This window comes from Uloborus diversus, chromosome 4 (genome assembly GCF_026930045.1).
Source record: "Uloborus diversus isolate 005 chromosome 4, Udiv.v.3.1, whole genome shotgun sequence".
In the NCBI taxonomy this organism is placed as follows: Eukaryota; Metazoa; Arthropoda; class Arachnida; order Araneae; family Uloboridae; genus Uloborus; species Uloborus diversus.
In genome coordinates this window covers 187,872,959-187,882,966 of record NC_072734.1, presented here as the reverse complement: position 1 = coordinate 187,882,966, position 10,008 = coordinate 187,872,959, and the positions used below count along the sequence as shown (strand labels likewise).

At 33.0% G+C, this 10,008-nt stretch overlaps 1 protein-coding gene across 1 annotated transcript; it reads left to right on the top strand.

Annotated features, from left to right (window-relative positions):
* The first annotated feature begins 1,293 nt into the window (after nt 1-1,293).
* Nucleotides 1,294-2,653, top strand: LOC129220534 (adrenocorticotropic hormone receptor-like). The gene has a single exon (XM_054854963.1). The coding sequence runs from the start codon at nt 1,313-1,315 to the stop codon at nt 2,621-2,623; it is 1,311 nt and encodes a 436-aa protein (XP_054710938.1). The 5' UTR covers nt 1,294-1,312; the 3' UTR covers nt 2,624-2,653.
* Nucleotides 2,654-10,008: the final 7,355 nt, after the last annotated feature.

The window sequence follows — 10,008 nt, the reverse complement described above, 5'->3', positions numbered from 1 at the left end:
TTAGTGACTTTTTAATGAAGGAATGTAAATAAATTAGTTAATAAGTTATTACGTGAGTGATTTATTAAATGATTGAATGAGTACACGAAACGAACTATTACACTTTTTCCCATGCACTTTGGGCCACATGTACCTGACTAATTGTGAAAAATATTAAAAATACAAATAATGTAAATATTAACTAAACAAATACTTAACCGAATATTAGAAGGTCCTAATTAATATTTAAAACGTTAATATCGAGAATTTTATCTTTTGATAACATCAAAATAATTTATGAGTTGCGACAAGATATTACAATATGTGTATAAATTTTAGAAAAGTGCTTGTATTCTCGCATGTTTAGATTTTCAGAGGTTATTTTTTCTTGACTGCAACGGACTACATATGTTGCTACTGAGTTCAAATATTGCTATGAAAGTGGCACTAAAAGCAGAGTAAATATTTCACCATTTCACTTTGCCTTGCTATTTCACTTTGCCCCACATTCCCCTATATATATAATTAGGTTTCTAAACACTTTAATTTTTCATAAAGAAGTAAAATAATATTAGAAGCTGTAACAATGTTTTAATTTTATGGTAAGAAGTAAAAGAACGACTGAAGTAAGGTTTTGAAATAATTCTCAAAAAACGAGTAGAAAATCACAAGGTAACTTTGTTCGAAAACCAATGAAAAATTCTTTTCTGAACTTCTAATAACTTCTAACAAAATACCCCTAACTAGCTTTTTCTTTTCATAACGAAATAACTTCATCTTTCTTCACGAAGTTATTCACCAACGTATATTTTCTCTCAGATATAAGACACCCAACTGATCTCACCCCACTGATCTCACTTTTTTAAAACTCTTGTAGATATTTATTACAGCAGAATTTTTATTGACAAAAAGTTTGCTTAGAGTAATGGCCTCTTAGTTGTTGTTTTTAAATAAATGTTTTTCCCTAAATGTTGGTGAAGATTAGAACACTGTTTTTAGCTAAATGCATTTTTTTCGCCAACACAAGACATCTTTTTTTTTATTTTAGATTATTTATTAAATTAAGCAAGAACTAAGCATCGAACTTTTGAAACATGTAGGTAATTAATCGTGAAATTAAAGTTTACAGTGCGGTGCAAAAAGATTTAACTTTAAAAAAAATCTATTAAATCAAACGTCGATGTTTCTTAAAGCTTATCTGTTTACGACTTCACAAACAGCGCATCTTTCCAGGGGGCAGGACGGAAGAAAAATCTCATCCTCATCGCTGCTTGTGTGATTCCCTTCCCACTCACTTCGCGTTTCTGAGCCGGACACGCCGAAACCTTGATCGATGCGGAGCCGGCCGTCCGTGATCCGGCTCTTCGAGCGCCGATTCCGGCACTCGGCTTCCCGCTTCCAGGAAGCAGAGCCCGAGGGGGACTACTACGACTGGATAGATTGCATACGATCGCAAAGATCCCTGACATTCTGTGGTGGATTGTGGTCATCCAACGATTCTCTTGCCGAAGAAGATGAGCTTTTGTCGAATGAATCCTCGCTTGTCCCAGAGACTACATCTGGGGCTCCTGTACCCTCTGCGGATGACTTATACTTGAAAGATCTTTACAGAGTTGTGGTGCCGGTGATGCTGACGGCTTGTGTTATCACACTGGTATTCAACTTGATGATTGTCTTCAGTGTCAGATGGGTGCGGAAGACATTGTCACCAACTCTATACCTGAGCCTCTCGCTTGCTGTGGCAGATGCATATGCTTCATTGGTACTTGGTATAGGCTTGGTGGTCAACAGCTTACTTCCAATTGTCTATGGAGTGGATTTAGGACCATTCAACGCTTGCTATCTCCTTGTTTTGGAAGCCTTCAGATTGGGCGGTGTTGTGGTGGCAGTTTTGCATTTACTAGCCCTTGCCATAAACCATTACGTTGGAATACTGAGACCTCTCCATTATGCTGCAACAGTGACCAGACGTACTGTCATGTGGGCTATTGGTGGCATGTGGTTGCTGCCAGTTGTATTCTTCATGGCTTATTTTTCACTAGTACCTGATGATGGTTTTCAGTCGTCTCATTGCTCCAGTTATGATTTTCTTCTGAGGATTCCTTTTCGGGCGACTTTTTCTGTTCTCTTCTTTGTACCTTTGTTTTTGATGTCGGCCATGTATGTGCACATGTTTGTTGTGGTTAAAAAACACCAGAGGGGAGTACTTCAGTTGCACTCGGGAAGGCAACTACATAAAAGCGTCAAAGCCATTATTACCACCCTTCTCATACTCGGAACGTACACACTAGGATGGATGCCCGCTGTACTATATTTTGTGCTAACTTGTCTAGACTGCCCAGTACCGTTCACGCAAATACATCTATGGGTGCGAATACCCGTCGGCATCATCACGAACTCTATGATAGTGATTAAATCGTTTCTGGACCCTATCATTTACGTTGTGCGAATGCCAGAAATCAAAGGAGCTATGAGGACAATTTACAGGACCAGGTGCGGTTTGGTCGCTGATGAAATGGCGAACAGCTCGCTGCATTGTAAATCGGAAATGAACCGATTAACTCTTCTACTGTCTACGCGAAGAGCTAAGGAAGATCCCAAAGCAAATGGATGTCTTGAAGGGGAAGTGCAGGTGATTACGTAATTTTGGCAGATTAAAGAGGTTTCGTAGTCTTCATGTTTTAACCTGGATAACAAAAGGCTAGGTAAGTTCAAAAAAAAAAAGTTCGTAACTTTTTATTTCATGGTACGCTATTTAATTATTTGCGACTTTTAACGACATAAGATACTGTAATCTTTTTACCTGACATTATGTTTAACTATTATCACACAAATAATAAACATTTCCTTTCATCCTCAAGTTAGGCGCATACGTTAACACGAACTAACATTAACGCAAAAAGTACAAATTTTCATTGGTTTAAAAATAAGTCATACCTTTCCTGTTTTAAGTATTACTACTCGTAAATCCAAACATCGTACATTATTGTTAGTGTTTTTCGAGAGCCTTAAAATGTGGTATTTTTAATCTAAGGGACGCTTATTGTCGCCATTTATCTCGATGTCTTTCCAAGTTAACTACGTCTACCATCATTTGAAGGGCCTAAAAAAATTCCTAACCTGAATTTTATTAAGGGGTTACAGTAAATCAAAAATCATCAAACGATCAAAAAAATTTTTTATTGCTCACTTCAGAAATAAAAATTATTCCAAGACAGGGAAAGAGTTTCATGGCTTTAATTCAAATACTTATAAAGTTATGAGTAGTTTCAGGCATGTTCGCTAGGTGTACTTAAGCAAAAGAAAAACTTTTAATTGCTTTTTCTCAATGATCGTTTTTTTTTTTTTTTTTTTCATGTCATTAGTATCTCTAAGGACTTTTTTCTATTAAAGATACAGCTTTAAAGTAATACTTTTTGCAATCTGGATAATATATTTAAAAAAAACTGTGCATTTGATAAGCATTTAATAAATTACTCAAATGTGTAGAGCATGTTATATCCTTAAAAACCAATTTTTTTAAAAAAATTACGTTTTTTTACATAATTAATCACAGAAATGTTTTTAATAAATTCATAAGCAAATGAATGCACAGATTTTTTAGAGATGATTATTGTGATCGTCTAGCAAAAATCTTTTTAAAAATAAGTACAGAAACATTAAAACCTTAAGGATTTTGAAAAATTGAAATTTTCCTATATGCTTTGAATTTTTTAAAAAATAGGGAATCTTTCAAAATTTTGATAATAAATTATTGATTACGAATTAAAAATGCATGCTATGGTTTCATAAAAAAATAAAAAAAAATGCTTAAATTTAAAAAAAAAAATTGAAGGTTATTGGACCCCTTAAAAGTTTCAGCTTAGATATATGCTGTCATATTTTTCAGTGTTCACACATTGCATTCGTTTAAAGAGTTGGAAAATGTATCAAGAATCTTAAGAGTTACTTTTGACTGATAGCCTCTTTTCAGAAGATGACATGGGCAAAAGGCATTTCTAAAAGTTCACTGATGTTTGAATTTAGAAAACATATTTTTTATAATCTTGATCTTCAAAGTTACTTATTATATATATTATTTCTCAAAGTTGCTTTTTGTGATGACGCCATATTTCCCTTCATACTTTATCATACTTCTTAAATAAGACATCATTTTAATAATGTTTTTCCACCACTTCCGGCGAAAAATAAAGAAACTATTCGCATTGTCTGTTTTGCCGCAAAAACCATTTATTCTGTTTCTATTACGCATTGCTTCAATTCATTGCGTCCCATAATGAAAAGGTGGTTAGAGCGTCGTGCTAAAAATGCTAAGATTGTGAGTTCTTATCCCCATCGGCCGAAAAGTTTTGTTTAAATAAATTCTTTAGCAGAATGTATACTAATGTGCATATGTAAATTCAATTGTTTCTAATTATCCTGTGGCAACGCCTCCTGGATTGCTATTTATACGGGCGGTCTTTGTGACGCATTAAAAAAAAACCCTTCTACAAAAAGAACAAAATCTATTACCTCAGTGAACGGTTTCAGTCGTACTGTGAGTCAAATTTAACCTTTGGTACGAGTCACCTTAATAACTGTTGAAGAAAAAAAAATATTTTTTTATATATAGTTTTGAACTTGACCCAAAATTTGATGATTCAAAACTTTCATTATTTAAAAACTGTTAAACATGTACAATGCATAGAAATTCGTAAGCGTAAATCTACTATGAAACCATCTTCCATTTCGATGCAGTGCGTGTGTCACGCTTGAATTGTAATGTGATGGTGCAAATCAAGTTCATTATATGTATCTAGTGCAAAATAGTTATCTAACTACTAAAGCGCCATATCATAGTACGTCAGAGCAACTAATTACTAATTCAAATCAGTCACACTGCTCCATTGATTATTACTGCTTTAATTCGGTCCACTTGCACTGTAATTAGTCTCGCATGGCTCTATTCTATTATTAAGAAATAAATAAATACTTTCGTGCTAGAAAAATAATAAGAAAAACAACGCTAAAAGCTCACTTTACAAAAAAAAATAAATAAATATATAAAAATAATTTCAGACATGTCTCGGGGTTTGAAGCAATCCCTTTATCAATGCAGAATGAGCATATACATGAAAGTAAAGTCATTCGACCAAGACTTTGAAATAGAACGAGAAAGAGGGGCTCACTTAAGAACCGAAACAGATGTCTGCAAAGTTCTATAAATTTGCGCTTGTAACATTGTTTTCTGTTTGTTTTTTATTTTATTTTAACTTTACTGGGGACGGTTTTCATTTTACCTAACTTCGCAAGTTTTTTTTTTAGTTTTTTTGGTAAACGAGTACAAGAAATTTTTCTATTGCTTCTCTGTTTACTTCATACGTAATCATAAAGATGGGTTCTCGTACGAGGTTGGGTTCGAATTAGGGATATCACAATACGAATGAAATTGCACTCAATACTTACGTTATAAAATGAATCGATTTGCATGTCAGTTGAAAGAGAAAGTTCATATCTAGTGTTAAAAATATGTCGAACTTAGATTTTAAACTAAAAAGTAATATTTTGATTTTTAGAAAAAACAATAACGGGAAACGCTAATTTGTGCAAACCGTGTCCTTCTACACTGTCAGGGGGCAGGTAAAAAGGCAGTATCTGCAAATCTTGCTTCTTTTTTTTTGCATTGTTGTACTTTATTTGGTTTCCATAGAAAATGAAGCACAAAAAAAAAAAAAACCGTTAATTTCTAACATTTTTCTATTGTTAGTATGTAATTCAGAATGTGTTTCTTTTAATGTCTCAAAAACTCATTTCTGCAGATACTGCACTTACCTTTTATAATAAGCGCATGATAGTTGTATTTCTTTAGTGTCTTGCTAAGTATTGAAAAGTTAACAATAGGATCTTTCTAAGATATTCTGAATTGGTAGGTCGCAGTTTTGCTTGAAAGTCATTTGAATTTCTATTGTATCAAGAAATTACAGGGATATGAAATTTATTGCTTCAACCAAAAAAAAAAATAGCATAAAGAAGAAGCAAATCCTCAACTTTTAAAATTTAAATAAAACACTTAAAAGGTAAAACATTAAACTTTTGTAAAAATACGGGATTATTAAACTACTTCATTTGTTTATAATACTAATTTATTGTAATAAAACTGCAGATATTGGTTTTGAGCAGGATATTAACCTTAACGTATTTTATGAGATAAATTAACATGAATATTTCTCAATAGAAGTGTCAAAGCAGAAAAAAAAAATACTTTTATTTTCAAGAGTAGAGAAAAAGTATAAAAGGTGAAATTTACTATCCCAGAAAGTCACTTATTCTTTGGCTCCTTTTTTAGAAATGCAGCTCGTTTTGCTGTCGGGTATAACGTAACTTTACGAATGACCGAAATAGTTCCCAAAGCATTTTAGAGTGTAGGCCTTTACTTAAGGAGCTGACACACAGAATTTTAATCCAATGGTTTCTTGCCCACAGCGGAATTGTGGGCAGTGAAAAAGCCGACACTAACACACTAGCTAAGAAAAGAGCTTTGATAGAACACCTCATAAATCAGCCACTTTCCTTCTATACTGGTGTCAATACTGGTACTCGTATGTCAACGGCGCATGGAATGTTTTTTAGGTAAAACAAATTATATTATTAATAACGAATAAATACCTTTGTGCTGAAAATTAAATGAATCAATCAACCAACGTTTTGAAGCACAAAAATTGCAAATTATTTCAGACACGTGTTTCTGTGCTTCAAGGAACACCGATCAACTAATTCCAATTTGTTTATCCTTCACTCTGTTTTTATCTGCATTTCTCCATTTTTTACATTGCTTCCGTACATAATTTTTCCCGTCGGTAAATTTATTGCCAAGTTTTTCGGAGTGGTTTCGTTTTTGGACAATTTGCATTGTTTTGATATTTTTTGGAAATTTATTACTTAACGATTTTTTTCCTGATGGAATTATATAATCAATTTCGGTTTCAGGTGTCATTTTGTCTTTTTCGTTTTGCTAAATTCCATTTTTTGGTTTTTATACTGTCTCCTGTTCCACCGTGTTGTTTTTCTCGGATGACTTTTCATCCAGAAACTCACGCTTCTTTGCATTGAAAAAAGATGTTCCTTGTAACACCGAAACACGTGTCTGCAGTAGTTTGTAGTTTGCGTGATTCAAAACATTGGTTAATTGATTCATTTAAATGTATCATTGTTATCGTATGATTTATTAATAAAGAATATGGTCTTTTATGTGGCCCATACAGTCACTTCTCGATAACTGTTTTATTTTAGCATTTATAGCTGAAAATAGTTTAAAATGTATACTCCTCTGCCCACCCTTTTTTCTACTTTTTATACAGACACGCTCAGCATTGTTTTTTAAATAACTCGGCATAATGTATTTTACGATAATCATACACCTAAATAAACATCAAAACATATTTTATCAAAAAACATTGTAAAACAATTTATGAAGATACAAAAAAATAATCATTTTCACGTGACATAATAATTATGTCACCCTCACCTGGCGAAGTTAAAACTCAAATTCAGCATTAAAATTATTTTAAAATGCCATCGATCGCGAATAACCAGCGTAATGCTGACTTAAAGCTAGAAGCAAGCTGATGGATTCGAGTACAATTCAAATAATATTACATCAATTCTCTTTGCACTGTTACAAGGCGTGCTTGTGCCAGTCGTTTCAGTATTTCCCCTGGTAAATACATATTTTTTAATTTAATCGTTACCTAAATGTATGCTTGTATGTACAATGCAATGTTAATTGTGTGAAGACTTCACGGATTACGTTTAATTTCTGGTACGCGTGATGTTTTTGTAGATTATGAATTTGACACTTTTTCTAGCGTCACTCCTCTGGCAGTTAGAAAGCCAATAGAGTTGCCCCCTGAAGGCATATTTACCCCTGGTGCCAATAAAACTCAAAAAAGTTCTAACATCATCTGGTCTTCTTCTTTGCAAATACAAAAATACCGACAACTAGTAAAATAATGAATAGTTAACAAAACAGAAAAATTTTGTTTGCGAACGCAAAAAAATTCATTTATTGTATATTAACCCATACAACTAAATTATTCGTTAACCTGGCCTTCAGAAAAACTCTCAAACAAGATATGACGCAATGTGAGCTAAGAGATGAAGGACTCTGGGGGAAAACAGAACGATTCCCAGTTATCTTCTTTACGAGATAATCTCTATAGGACTAGGGTGGTGTATTATTCCCCAGAATGTTCTTTGTGTGACTCCAAACAGCCAATGACTTATGAACATTTAGAAAGTTGTTTTGTGTAATCTGAATGAGGAAATTAGTATAAAATATTGAAGAGCTCGTGAACTCTTATATTGGCTCAGGCGTCGAAGTTCGGCATTTGTAAAATAAAATTACGTACTTTTTTTAACCATTGTACAATAAAAAATAATATATGCTTTTGTTTAAAATACAAATCTCTACATCAAGAACGCCTATAAAACGTTGTTCGTATTAAAACAAAAAAGGAATATTTCAATTAAATGAACTCAAAAATGAACTAATTGAATGTTATGTTTTACGAAATTTTACAAATCGTCATAGCAACATGTTTCTTAGGGTAGTTCAAAAATACATGTAAAAAAAAAGTTTCTCCTAGATAACAGGACACCCCTCAATATTTTTAGACGTGTGGATAGTAATATCAAGGAAGAGCTTCCTATTTCAACTGAAAGAGGGTGCTCAACCCCTTCTCCAAACATCATAAGGATGGGGAGGGGGGATAAAAAATACATTGAACTGAAAAAACAATTTTATATTTTATAATTTACTCGAGTAATATCCATATATACACCGAAAAAAAAAATATTTACCAAAAAAAAACAGCTGAGGAAATTAAATGTTTCTAAATTTTATATTGTATATGCTACGGCTAATGTTAAATTTAGGGGTTATTAAGCACCCACTTAAAATTTGAGTAAGAATTGAAAACTTTTACAGCATACTACTAGTAATACTACAGTAAGTCTAAAAAGGGGGGGGGGGGTCCTGGACTCTAGCTGAAGAAAAGGTTTTTTAAACTACCCTAATGTCTCTATTGAACTCGGAATTATCACCCAAATCGAAACATAGATATTTTTTGTCCATCTCACAAATGCATTACATGAATAATTGGGTCTCAATAGATTTTATTTGGGGAGAGAGAGACAAGAGCAGAGCCAATAGAATCAATCTCACAGGATTTAACCCAATTAGTTCGTATCTTTCTTCTTCAATGTCAGTGACACTTGCCTCTCTTGTAGTCAAAATGTCACAAAGAGCCTTTTCGATGTGGTTTTCTAAAAGGGCAGCATGCGTGTTGCAGACAAAGAATAGATATATGTCTTCACATTAATATTACGCAGCCGAACCCTTTTAATTCGAATCCCGCTCTTTAGAAATCCGGATTAATCCTAAGCGTTTTATTTTCAGAAAAGGTAATTGAAAAAAAAAAAAAAAACCTTTTTCCAATCGACATAATTTTGTGCACATTGAAGAAACTGTAACACGTCAACTCAATGATCACATTGGCATTTAATAATACAATTTAAATAAAAACTCATGATATTCTATTGATTTTGAATCAAACTGCTAATAGAGATTTAAAAAAAATTCTCTGAAAAAGTGTGACCTAAAATAAGTTTTTATGAAAAAGAAAAATGGATGTGCTTTTTAAGGAACTTTTGTTATGACTATCGAGTTTGCAATATTTTTTACATTTCCATATAACCTTGATTTTAAATTCATATTTTATAGCAAGGTGTATCAAACCTTGCTAAAATAATCGTTCCACAGTTTAGTTATGTATTAAAGGATATCACGCTCAAGATATTGATCTAAAATATTAAACAACTAGTGGTACCCCGCACGGCTTTGCCCGTAATAGAAAATTAAAAGGTCTTTTGGTTCGCCTGTATATTTACAAATAATTACAAATAATGTATGGTGAATTTTCTCGCCAATTGGCTTGTGCCCATGTTACGGTTCCACGTTATGATAATTTCGTAATTGACTCGTCCATCTTA